Source organism: Scatophagus argus, chromosome 5 (assembly GCF_020382885.2).
Source record: "Scatophagus argus isolate fScaArg1 chromosome 5, fScaArg1.pri, whole genome shotgun sequence".
Lineage (NCBI taxonomy): Eukaryota > Metazoa > Chordata > Actinopteri > Scatophagidae > Scatophagus > Scatophagus argus.
The window spans coordinates 18,642,892-18,659,819 of record NC_058497.1 but is presented as its reverse complement, the minus strand read 5'-3'; the positions used below and the strand labels follow the sequence as shown (position 1 = coordinate 18,659,819).

Genomic DNA, 16,928 nt, shown 5'->3' with positions numbered 1-16,928 from the left:
CTGTCATTGGCTAAGGGCTATACACCCGCTGCCCAAAGGTTGATGCCCGGAAACGTCCCAAACACAAAAAAGTAATAAAATTCAGGCAGACGACAGGGTCTCTGCAGATACCGACACTGCCGTATACTTCTTGTGGATCATAAGTGACGATCCAAAATGATCACTTTTGTATTAGTCTGCACCTTACCCTTAAAGGAAATCCTATTCATTCTGCCTTGACGCAGTCCGTCTGTGTCTAAAGCCCACAAGAACAGGATGCTGATTATCAGAACCGACCACAGTTACTTCAAAATAAGATGATTCTGTACCTCAATATGTATGTCCAGTTCCAATATTTTGTGCCAGTACAGGAAATGTTGTGCCCTATGGGGACCAAGTGTGGGGGTCAGGGTAGTGGATGGTCATGTAGTGAGTCTGACTGTGTGAATGCTAACTTTATATTAACCTGAACCACAGCCTTTCTCTGACCTTGACCAAGTGGTTTAGTCACCTAATCTGTAGCCTACATTAAAGGTTGGACATTAAACAGAATTAAACAGTTGGACATTTTTGGGAACTATGTTCTCAAAATGTCATTATAATATTATTATAACAATATATATCAGATTTGTTTACTTTGCACTTAAAACAAAGTGTACAAAGGGAACATCCCAGCCAAGGAATAGTGTGCACACACGACTGCTTCATGTTTTTAGGGAGTCAGTATTTCCCTAATCCTAAAACCCAGGGGTATATGCCTTGCACAGACATTGTTGAAAACAACAAATTGCATTGACATTGAACGTGTCCTGAGATTTTACAGAATCATCCTTGATGTTCTGGCTTGGCAATAATTTTGTCAGGACAATATGCACCATGCTGGTCTGTAAAAACAGTCAATAAAAAAAATAGCTGAGAATCAATGCATTTATCTCCATACTGTCTCATCTATATGCTCATTTTCTGATGGATTCTCTTTGCTTGGTGATTATTAGATGCTACTGAATGCTAAACACCAAACCAGAATCATGTTCTACCACCCTCTGCTGCTTCACGTCTTTGTCCTTGAATCTAAAAGATTTCGATGCGCATTGACAAGTAGTAAATACAAACTGCATTGGAAACTTATCTTGGATTAACTGTAAAGTAATGTGTAATTTCTGGACATAATCCATGTCTGTGTTTTTAGTTGTTACCTTCCTTTTGTCCTGAACCTGATCCCTGGCAGCAGAGTGGAATGAAATGGGTAGTTCATTGCATCAGACAGGTCTGAGGAGCTTTTTCTCCACAGGAGGTTAATTTCTTATTGCTTGCCGCATTCACAGTGTTCATTTTGAATCATGTTAGTTTGGCTGTCTATTCCCATTATCACTATCTGAAAATGCAGGTGTTTTTTTCTCCTCCACTTTGTAAATGTCAGAACGCAATAGAGGTGTCTGACAATTCGGGCATGCAAATGTGCTTTTGATGTTTTCTTGGGGCCGTGGCTGAGCGTGTTGTTCCTCCGCTGGTGTGAATCTGAGGCATTAAAACGTATTCTCCATACTCCTTTTGCTTTTTTGGCTCCTGCCAGATAAATATAGCACAAGGTGACTTTTGATTCTCTTCCTCTTGTCTTGGAAGACTGGGGGAAACAAAGCCAGGCTTTCCGTGTGGGGGTTTTGATGTGCGGTGTAAGTTACGACGACAAGGTCCAGGGTCTGTCTGTGGCAACAATGCCAGTGTACAGAGAGTGACTCAGATGCTTACAGCACATTTATTCCTAGAGATACAGAACCAAACAGCTGAGCACACGGAGCACACATTGGTCACATGGAACCTCAGATGGAGGGCTCTGATAAAGCTCAGCCTTAAACAGCATCCAGCACAGCCCGTCTCTCTCTTTCTCTCTGTTTAACTCCCCCTCTCTTTCGCTCTTCCTCCACCCTGCCCATTTCCACTACTTGCCACTTTCTTACACTCTTTCTTTGTCTCTTTCTCTTCCTACCCTCTCCTCTCTCCCCACCTTCGTGGGCAGCAGAGCTTACAGCCCATCTGGCACTGACTCACAGGGCCCACTCTGAGCTGGGGGAGATCAATAGTGACAAACACTGCACATGGCTCTTATATTAAAAGGATTAGACATGGCTGCAAACAGACAATCTACGCAGCCTATTCACATATCTTTACACTGCGCATGTGTTTACATGCAGCCCCCGTTGTAAGAAATATAAATATTTGACAGGCTGTAAATATCCCGTCTCCCATCTGAAACGTAATTTTCCCCATCTGCATTTTCTGTCTGTGTTGTGAAGTTGAAGGTCAGAACCTGGCGACTGACAATGTGTCTGTGATCGAGGGGGAAACAGCCACCATCAGCTGCAGAGTGAAGAACAACGACGACTCCGTCATACAGCTGCTCAACCCCAACAGACAGACCATCTACTTTAAAGATGTGAGACGTAAGTCCCCATGCCTCAGACACAATGTTAATCATGTCTCATGCAATCTTGTGAAACCTACGAAATACGAAAGCACGGAAATCTGTTTTCCCACCACAAAAGGAAAATTCAGTTGTAAATCAAACTTGTTTTTGTGGTGTTGGACATTGTTCGAGTTCAATGGTAACAAATTTCACAGAAAATATGGGGACATAAAGATATAAAATCAGAATGTACAATATATAGACAAAGGTATTGATAAGGGGCTGTTCATAAGTGATTGGGCTCGTCCCCTTACTTCCAGTGAAGGGAAATCTTAAATCTTAAGCATATGAAGACATTTTGGACAATGCTATGCTTCCAACTTCCAACAGTTTGGGGAAGGTCTTTTTCTATTAGAAGCATGACTGTACCCAAGTGCACAAAACAAAGCTCCATAAAGACATGGTTGGATGAGTTTAGTGTGGAAGAACTTGACTGGCCTGCACAGAGTCCTGACCTCAACCCCATCCAACACGTTTGGGATGAACTGGAACGGAGATTGTGACCCAGACCTTTTGTTCCAACATCATCAACAGTGTCTGACCTCACAAATGCTCTACTGCATGAATGGGCAAAAATTCACACAGGAACACTCCAAAATCTTGTGGAAAGCCTTCCCAGAAGAGTGGAAGCTGTTACAGCTGTATTTAGGATGCAATATCATCCCTGCTGGTGTAAAGGTCAGGTGTACCAATACTTTTGTCTCTATAGTGTAGATGTCCAATGTCAACTTACATTTACTGCAGTTATGCATTAGGGCTATCATCTTTTAATAAAATTCAAACTACAACATGTAATGCATTTGTTCAGATTTATTTGCACACAACTCGCATACAGTAGCTTATCATAAAGTACTTTAGTGACAGCAGATTGAAGAATGGGGCGACAGCTTGTGTTAATGCTGTTGTTAACCTGCCACTCTTTCTCCTGCAGTTCATTTGTTACCATGCCCACACTCTTTTTCATGTTCCACCTGCATTTTGCCTCAGCTAGTGACTAAATCAGGTTTGTCCGTGTTTGCCTCTGCAAGTAATACGTTGCTCAGCTAACGCTACAAGGCACCTGTTCACTGGAGTAAAGGCATGTCCTGTAACAAACAGCTAAATCATTTTATGCATGCATACTGTTTAAAAATGCAACAACAATTATAATGGAACATTTCCTTTAACACAGCAAAATTCTCAGTGTTAGTTTTCCAGCATTAAGCAAAAGAGTTAAAATATAGAGTTGGAATGATACTGTTAAAAGTTGATTTAAGGGTGAAGGAGTCAGTTGTGTTAGAGAGTTGGTGTCATTGGGCAGTGCTAGGGACTCACCTTCTACAGAGCTGTGAAACCATGCCTCTCCTAACTTATCCTCGTGGATTTTGCCAAGAAGTAAAAACCGTTAAGATTGGAAGGAAATGCAAACCAGCACCATCTTAGAACTGATTCTCACAGCGTTGATTTAACACAATAAAATTTAGATTTTAGCTGAACTTTAGCAACTAAAACCATGACCTTTCCCACAACTTATAATAATACTAAATTGCCCATAATAATAATTTAAATTCTACAATTTGAATGTTTTACTTACATCAGTCTCATGTGGAAAATATGTCAACTAAGACCTGATGTAAAATCCAGTTTGTGGCTGAAGAGCGTATTTATGGGGCATCCTTGTATCCAGAACATCTAGTTTCCACTTCATCTTTGGCGAGTTCGTGTTGCAGAAGCAGACCTGCTAACTCAGTCACTTTTCAGGACATTCTGTACTAAAGGAATCTCTCATGTTTTGACATTACAGTGAAGGTATCAGATATCACCAGAAGATCACCTCTAGCTTTAGGTTAGATTTTCTATGAGAACGTGATTCCATCTGTCCTTGACTTGTTGGCTCTTTTACAAAAGTCATTAAGCTCAGAATGCGGCAAGATTAATATGAGATAATACACACTGCTACCATAATGGGAATACTTCTGTGTCCTTGTCACTGTTCGATTTTACGATAATCTCTTAGATTAGGATATTGAACATTATGATTATGCATGAGCATATGGACTACTTCCACTTCGAGCTGAGTTTTTGTCTCTGTTTTTTTACTTGTTTGTATCTGGGATCAGAGCCAAGATTCAAGGTGAACGAGAAACACCCTTCATTTCTGTCTATATTGCGTCCCAGCTGTTATTTCACAAGTCTAGGTAGCAAGATGCGTGTTCCATTTTCTCACTTGCTAAGAGCATCAAGGGAGTTTGAGTACACATCTTTGTCATATTTGCACAAAATACCCAATGCTGCCTGTGAATATCACAGACAGGAATGGATTCATATGAAGCATAGGTCCTATTGTGCTCTGCAACTTGAAAATACATTTATTCTGACCAAGGAGTATAGAGACTGGGATCATGTCAGTTTCGAACAGTAACAATGAATAATTAGCTCTTAAATTCTGATGACAGTCAATTTCAGCCCTGAACTGTTAAGAAAACTTTCCACTAGGTTAAGCCAATCTTTTTCTCTTCCTTCCTTATTAATCTGCTCAATCTGCCTGTAAACATGTCATTTTCTCTGCCTCGATCAATGCAGTTCCATTGTCGGCTAAAAAAAAATAACAAAGGTTTTTGCTTATCTGCAATTAGATCTGAATACACATCAGATTTCTGAGAGGTGGCTAAAGTGCTACGGGGCCGTGTGTTTGTGTTCCTCGTAATAGGGCCTACTGAACCCCATGGCAACGCTATTCTCAGCCCTGCTCCTAAAGGGACTGCTGGTTCTGTGGGGACCCCCCTCAGCCAGAGGCATTGTTACCTGTCAACAGGGCCGCTCGACACAGTGGCAGATCTTTGTATACAAGCAAGTAAACAGCAGCGACACAGAGACACACAAGGAGCTACAAGGACAGCAGCTACAAGCAAAGCGGCAGCCACAGAAACAGATACGCAAATACCAACACAATAACAGCTTTTACAGTACCAGTGAAGGCCAAATAAACAAATTTCTGTTGCGGCAGATGAAGGTGAATTATCTCGTAGTTACAGCGCTTGAGCGAGTGTTGTTGGGACGAGCCAGTTATTTTGGTAGATATATATATATATATATATATATATATATATATATATATATATGCGAAATGACATGCAATTTGGCAGACCTGTCATCTGAAATGGTAAAAATGTGCTTTTATCGGGAGAGATGGACCTCTGTGGCTGGTGATGCAATATCAAGGCATTATTTACTCATTGCATCTTTCCTCAGGAGTTGTCTGACTTTGTTTTGCAAAGGTTTAATATTTAAAATGTTATTCTGCCAAAAGATTTTCCTTTTAGCATCAAATATATATACTCCTTGTAAGTTAAAAAGCCCTTGGAAACCTGACTTCAAACCTCAAGTATTTCTCTGTAACACCTTTAGATGTTATTTATTTGCAGTGTATCACTCATATTGAGCAGATTTGATTGACAGTAGTCCTGCAATACAAGCAGATAACCTTTTCTCATTTGACTCAAAGGAATCACAGAGTGATTTCACTGTCCACGTGAAATGCAGTTCATTTATCCTGCCCGCCAGATCCACTCCAAAATTTAACGGGTTCTTCCTTGAACTATGCTACATTCCTTCCACCAAGTTTCATGAAAATTAGGTCAGTAGTTTCTCTGTAACCCTGCTGACAAACAGACAAATCAACAATCCAGACCGAAAACATAACCTCCCTGGTCGAAGTAATAAATACTGGGTACTGTGCACCCTCCGTGCTCCTATGAAAGGAGTCAGCCAGTTATGAAACTGCCTTGTGTAAACTAAATTCAGCGTCTCAGTGGTGAAGGGTTTCCCTCCCTAGCAGGTGCTTTGGCTCTCAAAGTGCATCAGTGTCATTGTTTCCCTTTGAGGAGAGACTTCCAAAGAGCTCTCAAATTATATCGAGGGATGATGTTTCATGTTGACACTGCCCCGAGACCTTGGGTAATGATCATGATGCTAAGTGTAAACCCCGATGGGAATAACAAACTCCCCGTGCTTTAAACAGGGGCTGAATAGAGTTCGTTAGCTTGACAGATGCAGAGAGGACTTGATAAAGAAGGCAGGTCAAAACATCAAAAGGGCCCCCAATCAAATCAGCCCAAGTTGTTTATGTAAAAGAGTGCTCAGGGATGAGGGCTGACCCAAATGAAAAGCGGAGTAAAAACACTGAGGGAGATTGCTAACCTAGTTTGATGACATTAAAAGAAATTTCAGCCAGTCTATACCTGAATTAGTATACAGATACCCGGCTACTTTTGATTTTCGAGTTTCAAGCATCCTACCCTCTCTCACTCCATGCTGTGATTTAATTCATTATGTATGTTTGAATGCCTCTCGTTTTTCTGGAATATGTGAGTGTGATGCATCCATCCATGACCAGCAGCAGTCCATTTTAAGAGTTCCTAGCTTGTTAGGAGTCCTCATGAGCACTCTTCACACTTTCCTGTCTCTGCGAGTGCTCTGTGGACTGTAAAGCTACTTTATAAATCAACTTGTATGAATCATTTTGAAACTCACTTTTCTTTTACTCAATTAAGGAGAAAGCTCACAAAAGGGCAGCACTCTCTCCCCTCTGCTCCACTCCTATCTGTCTCATTTTCTCCTTGTGTCTCCTTTATCTTCCTCCATCCCCTCGCTCATTCTCACCCCTTCATTCCACTTTCCCATTTTCCCCCCTTAACTCCATGTCTCACGTTTGTGTCCCTGTACTCTGCATCCTTACTGTCTCTGTCTCACATGTATCCCCACAGCTCTGAAGGACAGCCGGTTCCAGCTGGTGAATTTCTCTGACAACGAACTGCGGGTGTCTCTGTCCAATGTGTCACTCTCCGATGAGGGACGCTATGTGTGCCAGCTCTACACAGATCCTCCTCAGGAAGCCTACGCAGACATCACTGTCCTGGGTAGGTGTGAGGGTGCATGTGTGAACCTCACACACATATATCACCCATCCCCCTCCACACACACACACACACACTTTTATTGTATTTCGCTCTGTTATAGATGGTGAATATGAAATAATAGTAATCTTTGATCCTGTTATCTTTAGCTACTGAAACAAAATGTCAGCCAATTAGGCTCTTGCGGTGCTCAACAGCATAACGAAAAGGAGCAGATGCTGAAACTGATGGCTCAGACCATGTTGGTTTTGGCAGCTGTGTTGACTCTGTGAATCCTGGTGAATGTTGACTTGGCTGCTCCAAACGATTCCCTATTGAGAGTCAGCTGTGCCACACTTTGATGCTTTGGAGTGAAATTACTCTAGTTAAGCTTTATTATACATGCAGACATCCTGGGGGATTGAAAGGAATTAAAAGCACTTTAAAGTAATTACTCTGGTTGTACAATTGAAACCTAGCTGCAGTATTTCTGAACCAAGGACTGCATTGAAGAGTCCTTGAAATAAACACCCCGCTGACTTTTTGCTTTCAAGTAACTGAAGTTCCACTGAAGTTTGCTGCAATGACTGATGCAAGTGAGAGAGGAAAACCTGTCCTATTATATTTTGCGTATACCCATGTAACAATAGGATGTAATCATGTATACTTACATGACTTCGACAAAGAATTGAGGGCAAAACACACGCTTAAGTAATGCAAAGCTAATGCGTGACTCAGAAGGATTAAATGCATGAATTTCTGGATGTGTCATGACTTCCCGTTATTCACCTATAAGGAATGACAACGTGTTCACTCCCAAAACAACGTATATGGGTGTTGGAGAGTACCAGCCATAGGTCTGCTGGACCTTTGTTGTCATGTCAAGGAACAGCTCAACCTAGGATGAAAATTCAGTCGTTTTTAAAGCTGATGGAAAGTTGGGTGAGGTTTCTTGCAAAACAAAACCAACTTTTGCGAGGTTGTCCCTGTTGTGTCGATGATCTGAATGAAGCCATTTTATGTTCTTAAGGTAGACTCAGTTACTTCATATATTAATTTATGCCAAGACATTAGCTGGAATCCGGTGTCTTAGAAAGTGACACATTTGGTCAGCCTCTCTGAAAGCAGAACAACACCTTTTTCATCAGACTGGTAATAAGATGCAATGTACACATTGTTACATGAGCCAGCGGTCCTTGGTTATGTCTCATTTACAAGCATCAAAAACATCCAGCAGGTGCCAGTTCACAAGTCAGAGGAAAACGGACAGACGCGTTAAAGCTAACAGCAGGACCGCAAGTTACCCGACAAATCACCATTGCTTACAACTTACCTGTATTTGTGTACATGTCATGACAGTAACAAGACAGTGATTGTTGTATTATTCACTTATTTACATAACACCAACCGTTCTGCTTTCAGACAGGCTGATCAAGTCGTCCTGAAACAAATTCAGCTGCGTTCTTCTCATGATGAAGTGTTAACTGATGTCAAAAGTTTGAGTGAGAAACAGGAATTCAAGGATTAGTTACAACACTTGTTTTGTACCCTTATATTAAGTGTTACCACATTTTGTGTGTGTGTGTCTGTCTGTTGCAATGCTGGCGTCCTTCTGACCGCTGCCATCACCGTGGGTCAGTCCCGCCAGGCAGTCCAATCATCGAGAGCCGTGAGGATGTGGTCAGCGAGGGGAACGAGACAGAGCTCACCTGCACAGCCATAGGCAGCAAGCCAGCTGCCTCCATCAGATGGATGAAAGGGGAGGAAGAGCTGACAGGTCTGTGGAATAACAGCCTCCCCCAGTTTGCTTCACATGCTGCAAGCCTGTCCACCTCCCTACAAGTCCTGGTCTCTGGAGGCGCTGCCTTTGTGTAACAAAATGTAGCTCTCCTCTGAAACATTAATGTGCGCTGTACTCATTAAAGTGTGTTTCTGACATGTATAGGAAGTATCACAGTAGATAATCATATCTGGTACATGCAGCTGGAGGAGAGTAGGCCTTCTTTCTCTCTTCTTCTCTGTGTATAATTCCTTGTCCGTACACCTGGACTGCTTGCTCAGTGCTCAGGTACAGCCTGCAGTGGGAGATGCATGTCAGCTCATGTTATGTTTCCTGTACGTTTTTTACAAAACATTTGCCTTAAACGCACCTCTCATTTTGTAATTTTCCTTTCAGAAGTGCTTGTTTAGATTCCAAATCACTTATAAATAATATTTTGCGCGGATATTCAGTTGATGCTGGAGTAATTCCACACGTTTTTAACAACCCTAAATGTTTTTTTCATTTGCTTTAAAGCATCTATACATAGTAAACATGGTTATGAACTCATATCTGCACACTTTATCTTCCTTTCAGTGCCTTCAGATGGCTCCCGACTGTTGGGGGGGGGGCTTGTAATCTGGGGTGGTGAAAATCCTTATTACCTCTCAGTTATGATTAGGGGTCATCAATTATTCATTACATACTTATTGTACAGCAAGGGGGATATTCATTTTAGTCATATCGTATTTACACAGAGTGGATATCTCTGGGCTTGTTGTCAAATTATATATGTATTAGAATGGAGAGGATTCATTTGGCTTGTTGAGAGATGAAATATTTAGACAAGAGTGAATCTGAAGCTAAATGCCATCTGTGCCTCCAGTGTTCCCTACAGGAGTCGAAGTCAATTTCTGTTTATGAGTTGTCAAGTGTTGTGTAGGGGTGGGAGAGACAACAGGATGGCTGGATCAGCGAAATGCCACTGACATGCTGAGCGAGGCTAATCCATAGTGGCAGTGGATACATAAAGAGAGCCAAAGAGTCACGTCCTCCTGTACCCCAGGAAACACAAATCACTACTCATTATGAATGTGCTAAACAATTCATTAACTCCTGCATGTATTGAGATTAAAAGACACACATCACACTGGGTTTTATAGAATCTCTGTGATCATGTTTGTCTTACGCCTGTGTGCAGGCAAGACAGCCGTAATGGCAGGAAAGAAATCTGCCAACTAGTTTAAGCACACTTTCAATTTGGCCGAATTGGTTTTGCAACCATTTATCATGCTGGCAGGTAGGGGACTGATGGGCCCTGGCCTGAGAGAGTCTCAACACACAAGGTGGCAAAACGCTTGTTAGCATAAACGACAGCTGCAATATTATTTAAATGTGAGGAGCCCAGAGCTCTGCTGCTACTGCCGCTTAAGAACAGGAGGAGATCAGACAGACGGATTTAAATTATGCCTTTTAAAATTTGTACGTGATCGAAAGTGCAAGCAGGAGACTCAATCAGAAATTTGAAAAGTTAGTAGACCTTGTGTCTTTAAAAATTCAATTCGAAATTTTTTGTTTTTATTTTGTAAAAAAAAATTCTCCCACATTTTTAAAGATGCACAACCCGCCGCCGTTTGAAATTCAGCTTTGAAACATTGTGAATTATGCCACCAATTAATATTCGGTAAAAAATATATATGGAAATTTCTAAGTAGATCAAATGAAAGCTTGATTCACCTTTTCCCTTTTAAGAGCTTGAGCGCAGTTTTATTCTCGATTCATATTCGACTCAAGGCTCATTCAGTCACTTTTTGCCAGTATCCCACACTCTTCTTCAGTGAATAGTACTTCCTGACATCTGAGCAAGTCCCACTCAGCGAAATGGTAGTGGGATGTGGTCAGAAGCTGGAAAAAAATCCATTCCAAAAAAGCCATTGCTGAATATTTTATGACATTACATAAGCAGCTTTTGCAAAATTAAAATAAACCAGTGAGGTCAGTTGTTTTTATGTAATATTGGTCCAACCTTTTTAAAAAGGTTTAAATGAGTTTAAAAGCCATAATTCATGTTCCAGAGTTATTGAATCATTTAGTAATAGGTTATAAGCCAATTAAAAATAATAAAAAAAAAAACTTTCAGGTTGCCAGGTTGTTGAAAATCCTCCTCCAGCATGAGGGGGATGAATTAAAGAGCTAGCGTGCCAGAGCTTTAGTTCAGATTTTCCACCGAATAAGGCAACCCAAAGGTTGTTCTTATTAATGGTTTATAACATTTTATAGCATTTATTATAAAGCCAATAATTACAGTGTGTAAACTCTCTATAAAGGACGCCTCGTTAATTAAAATATACAAGTCTTGTGGCACAGCTGTCACATGCGCAGAGTAGAATCTATATTATATTAATTGTAGCCTTCTTTACCAGTGGAAATGCTGGGGCTACATTACTGTTGAAGGCATTCAAACAGCTTGATGAGTGGCTGCTTTTCAGTATGTTGGCAGGCAGAAGACTCGGGTTAGAAACTGACTGAAAGAAAATGTCACCCTGAGAGGAGGTTATGCTTGATTGCTCTGGGCTTGATCAGTGGTTGATGCTCACAAGAGCGTTTGATTTGACATCTCTGCTGCAATACTCAAATCTCCTCTGCATTCAAATTCAAGTCCTTCCATGACCTGATCCACAGTTGTTTTCCTCATCTGGGTTTGGATGACACTGATAATTGACAAGCGTTGGTTGGTCTGTACAATGATAATGGCTCTGTCTGCACGTGTCTGATCTTCAAAACACATCTCAGAACTTTCAGAAGTTTGCCAGCTGTGTAAGAAGAATCATGACAGAAAATAATCGATTTTAGAAGTCGAATTAAGGAGTCGTTTTTCTTTTCTTGACAGCGCTGTGATGAGCACAAGCAATGCTTTTTTTTTCCTGACCTTGGAATGTGTTTTTGCTTGTCCCTTTGGCATTTTGCATGATGGAGAGTTCAGACGACATCATGGGATTTTCATGCTGACAAGGTAGTTGAAGACAGGATCTCTTTGCACAGCAATGTCAGCAGCAGCTCTGTTTTCTGCACAGAATCAGCAGTGATAGCAGCAAACAACATACACTGGAAAGTGTCCACATTGGTATTGCGACTTCACCATTCCATCTGACCATGGTTGCTTTATGCCATTTTTTCCCCCAAGCCATTTGAGTAATGCAGCACTGTGATTAGTATGAGACAATTATTGTGACTAGCTGAGAGGATAATGACTCATCAACACCCCCCATCACACCCCTCCAATTCATACGCCACTTCTCCCAACTCTTTGGAAACGCCCCCATCGACCTTACAAATGTGACCTGGCGCGGTGCTTTAGTCTTTGTGATTGCGCGATGACAATAGAGCTCTTAATGTGAAAAACCTGTCGTTATTTGCCGAGTAACAAGGTGACATTGTTCTATGAGTGTTACCGCTGATCACAGCACTCTAACTAAAGATGGTTGGGATTAACTAATTTGCTTTGCGTCACTTTAATGCTTCCAAAGCCATTTAGAGTGAAGTCAAATCACTCGCATGGAGATTGTGTTTAACAGCTAACAAAGAGAGGGACATGAGATATATTTTTATGCCTTCAGTAAATCATATGTTCTACATCCTGTTATCTCATTTTGGGTTTCAACATATTTAAAGGTCAATTACTGAACTGGTCGCTCATCTCATTAAGTCTGTGACGGAAAAGCAAAATGATCACAATTTGTAAATGAAAGACACTTATTTTTTATGTTTTCTCATCATACTATCACACTTTGTATCCCTGCTGTTAATATCATTATGTTGCCACGATTGCTTACTTGTTCTTCTCCACCAGTCAGTGTGCTTTTCAAGCAGCCTGTTCTCTCACCACAGTTGGCAGTGGTCAAATTTAATGCCCTGAAGTGCACTGACCACTTACCAATCCGAGTACTTTAAATTTTATGTAGGCAGGTCTTGCGTGGGTGGGTGTGTGTTGCATGGGGTTAATATCCGTCAAGAGGCCACATATGTGTGTATTGGTGATCATCAACTATGGAACAACAGTGTTTTGCCCTCCATGAGTCCAGTCGGGCTCCCTTGTGACAAGGCTGAAATGGAAGTGTGCTGCAGGTCAGAGTGGGGCTGTAATTATTTCTTCACTTCATTAAGTGCGAGTAAACCATCACACTCAGCACTGCAGCTAATGCGATGCCCCTGTGGCATTGTAATGCTCTCTAAATGAATGCCCCTCTGACAGCCTAGGGCCTTGTGGGCAGCAGATTACTGCAGGGTTAGCCCCAACAATACTCAGCCCTCAAGCTGCAGAAGCATTCATTATCAGACTTATATGACCCGACTGCTTCTCGTCAGAATCGAAGGCCCAGGGCCCGTTTGAATCCTCTAAAGTCTTCTTCAGGCATCATATCACCAAATCATAAATTAAATGTAAATGCCATTCCAAAGCACTCCACTTTGACAGGTAATGTGCGCTTAATAGCTATGACTATTTGCTCATTATGGTCACTGCAGGTTACTGCTGGTGCAGGATGTGAAATTTGTTTTTGAGCTGTTTAGCTGTTAACTTTTTCCCGCCTCTCATGCTTGTGATGTTTTTCTAGGTGATGCAGCAGTTGAGGAGATGTATGACAGGATGTTTACTGTCACCAGCCGAGTAAGATTTTCTGTCACCAAAGAGGATGATGGAGTGCCAGTGGACTGCATCATTGACCATCCAGCTGCAAAGGACCTCCTGGCTCAAAGACACTTGGAAGTGCTGTGTGAGTGATCTAAAGCTGTACTTATTCGAGCTATAGAACTAGACCACATAGACAGTACTGGAGATTTTCTCTTGCCTGGGCTGTAGCTGGAGGCTTGACTACATGGCATTCGTCTATATCAGATTCAAATGTTCTGGGTAAAATAATACTCATAGTGGTTAGACTGACATGATTTAACCTGTGATTTGTCAGATCATTGTGCGTTTTTTGCACAACTTGACACCGAATACCTCAGCCTGTTCTTATTTAAATCTGCACAGATTTTAATGCAAAGCTTTCAATTTATCATACCAATGACTGATTTCTTATATTCTTATTTGACGGTTCAACAAATGTACCCTAGTTTTGTTCTCTATATAACTTTTGTGCAAGCACTTCATACAAAATAACATCTACTTGTAAAGAGGAGTTTTTACAGCCATAAAAGCATGAAAAACCCTTTAAAATGTCAAGCTTTTGTGGCAGGCAATCCAAGACTTTTGACCAGTACTGTATTTTCCATTCATTTGACTTTTGTGGCTCTAAGGTCATGCTAACTTGGCACTCACCTTGGGGAAACTTGGGAAAAACAACATTTGAAATTTCCACAAATTCAAATGCTTGCAGTTCAGTTCAGTTAAAAGTAAGCACAGAAAGTAGCCACCTGGAATGTCTGCCCCCATTCTCTAACCAAACTAAAATGGAGGTGGCAAGTGCAAAGCTAGTATGACCTACAGAGCCATAATTATGGGAAATACACCAGGTTGAAGTAAGCAATAATTATCCTTTAAAGAGTAACTCCATAAAAGATTTTGAGAGGAGGAAAACATTGCTTCACCGGGGTCTATGAGTTGAAAGGTATCTATTAAACCCAGTGCTGTCTGTTATACTTGTGACTCCACCGAACTGTACGAAGAGTAGACAATGTGTGTGCAAGCTGCATTCAACCAGGTGCAGCTACTTGACTCACAGTGTATCCCCTAACCATCGGATCATAGATGTGCTCTATCTGATATCTACCGTCTTAGCCCTGGTATTCAAGTCTTGCAGCCTATTGGTGCATTGGCCCATGAGATACCGTCACCACAAAGGTGGGGGGGGATAAACCCTTATGTTCTTGTGTCAAATGATGTTTAGGTATTTTTAAAATGGTTCCTTGACTGAAGAGGTACAGTCCGCCTTACACTGTTAAACGTCAAAAAAAGGTTAAGGTAGCCTTTTGTAGTCTGTGTAGAATATTAAGTTTTATCGGGTAGACAACTGTTTTGCCTGACCTTTCAGTGAAAAAGAGAAAGCTTGACTGGAACGGTTTGACATTTTGGTAATCTTTGGCTCACATTGATAAGAGGAAAGAAATCATTTTGCTATAAGGTACTGTAGACTGACTGGATGTCTCCTGAGTATAGAACATAATTGTTTCATCCTGATCTATGTTTAATTTTTGGCGGTTTTGCCTTCTTTTAGAAGTCTGTTTCTCTCAGAGGTTCATTTTAGAGTCCAATAATCATTTAATTTTTGCTTTGAAAATGGCAGTTTTGTCGTCATATCTGACCTTAGAAATACTCTACTACTTTACTTTTCAGATAAACCTGAAGTGAAGATCGTGGTGACATACCCTGAGGGTTTAACTAGAGAGGGTGACAATCTAGATTTGACATGTATCGCAGAAGGAAAACCACAGTGAGTATTCACACAGATGGATGCCCTTCAACACACCTCAAAACACACTGGAATATCTGTTTTGTCTCATACTTTCTACTGTATAACCCTTTTCCAGCAGTCCGAGCACCCCCTTAACCTTTACATTTCATTGTACCATTTAAATGTTACCAGTTGTTAGCATGCTGAATAAAACACATCATTAAACAGGGTCTGCCGATGGCCCTCCTCAGACAATCTCGGATTTGACCTTTATTTCAGATTTCTAGCATGGAGAGACAGCGTCTGAGTGATGTGTGTGGTATTTATGTTCTTCAGTCCCCATCAGATCAACTGGCTGAGAGTAGACGAGGATGTACCACCTCACGCTGTGGTCACCGGGTCTGACCTCTACATCGAGAACCTCAACAAGTCCTACAATGGCACCTATCGCTGCGTGGCGTCCAACGCCGTGGGAGAGGCCTATGACGACTACATCCTCTATGTATATGGTAGGTATTATGCTTCATTGCACTCGATGTTTAAATGCCTCCACCACTCTTTTACACCAGGACTCATTCTGGATTGCTGATATAGTGAGGTTTATAGACTTAACTGCCTAAAGCAGCTTTTGGCAGTCAGGAGATTGTATTGGAACTATAGGGAGTTACTGGAGCATTTGTGCAACAAATAGAATTGCATTTCAAATGTTTATGTACGTACGCCATTATTGAGAGGGACAGGAACTTTAAAACTCAGAAGGTGGCTGCTATAAATCCACAGAGCTCTGAACTTTGGTTTGGGATTTGTGCCACTGTACTATCAATGCATCATGAGTTTTGAGCCATACTGTTGACTTTGGAGTTGTATGTATGGTCCAGAAAGTGAGATTTTACATGGTGGATTTATGTCCTTGAGGCACCAGTTTGCACAGCAGAGCAGAAAGTGAATCAGTTGGATGTTTTCCTGGCCAGGTGTGATGTCCTGATCCATTGTTTGTCCCATTCTATGAAACAGCGTAGCATTTGCTGTCAGGCTTTCCTGAGCCTTACCCACTTTGAAAGGAAAACTCCAGCGTTTTATCATTGCACTCCCATAGCACTGTCAGACTCACAACGAACAGCTGAAAACAATAAAGATCAAAATCAATTCAACAGAACCAGAGGGATTGTCTTTTTTATTCCACACATTTTTTTGTTGCCTACATTACCCATAATGCAATTTCACCTTCTTACAGTTCAGCCAGTGAGTCATGTGTGCTAAGCTAAAAGGGGCTAATGCAGCCTCAAGCTGTGATGGCAAGCAGGCTATAGAGGTCTAGTGAGCTCACTTTGTTCTAACTTCACAACCCCAGATTGTTTTCATTTACAAACTTTTAGTCTTCAGCCCCAACTACCCAACGCTGATGGAGTACCTCTTGTAGTCATGGGCCATCATGGTAGTTTGTACAAGGTTACCCAACC

General features: G+C 41.3%; 1 protein-coding gene across 4 annotated transcripts in view; it reads left to right on the top strand.

The window, feature by feature from the left end:
- cadm1b (cell adhesion molecule 1b) overlaps window positions 1–16,928 on the top strand; it is a 132,628-nt gene that overhangs the window by 94,010 nt on the left and 21,690 nt on the right. For all 4 annotated transcript variants that reach the window (XM_046389407.1, XM_046389408.1, XM_046389406.1 and 1 more), the window contains 6 exons: window positions 2,274–2,420; window positions 7,189–7,341; window positions 8,957–9,094; window positions 13,690–13,848; window positions 15,411–15,507; window positions 15,805–15,977. In XM_046389407.1, the coding sequence (XP_046245363.1) occupies window positions 2,274–2,420; window positions 7,189–7,341; window positions 8,957–9,094; window positions 13,690–13,848; window positions 15,411–15,507; window positions 15,805–15,977 (867 nt within the window). The remainder of the gene's footprint in view (window positions 1–2,273; window positions 2,421–7,188; window positions 7,342–8,956; window positions 9,095–13,689; window positions 13,849–15,410; window positions 15,508–15,804; window positions 15,978–16,928) is intronic.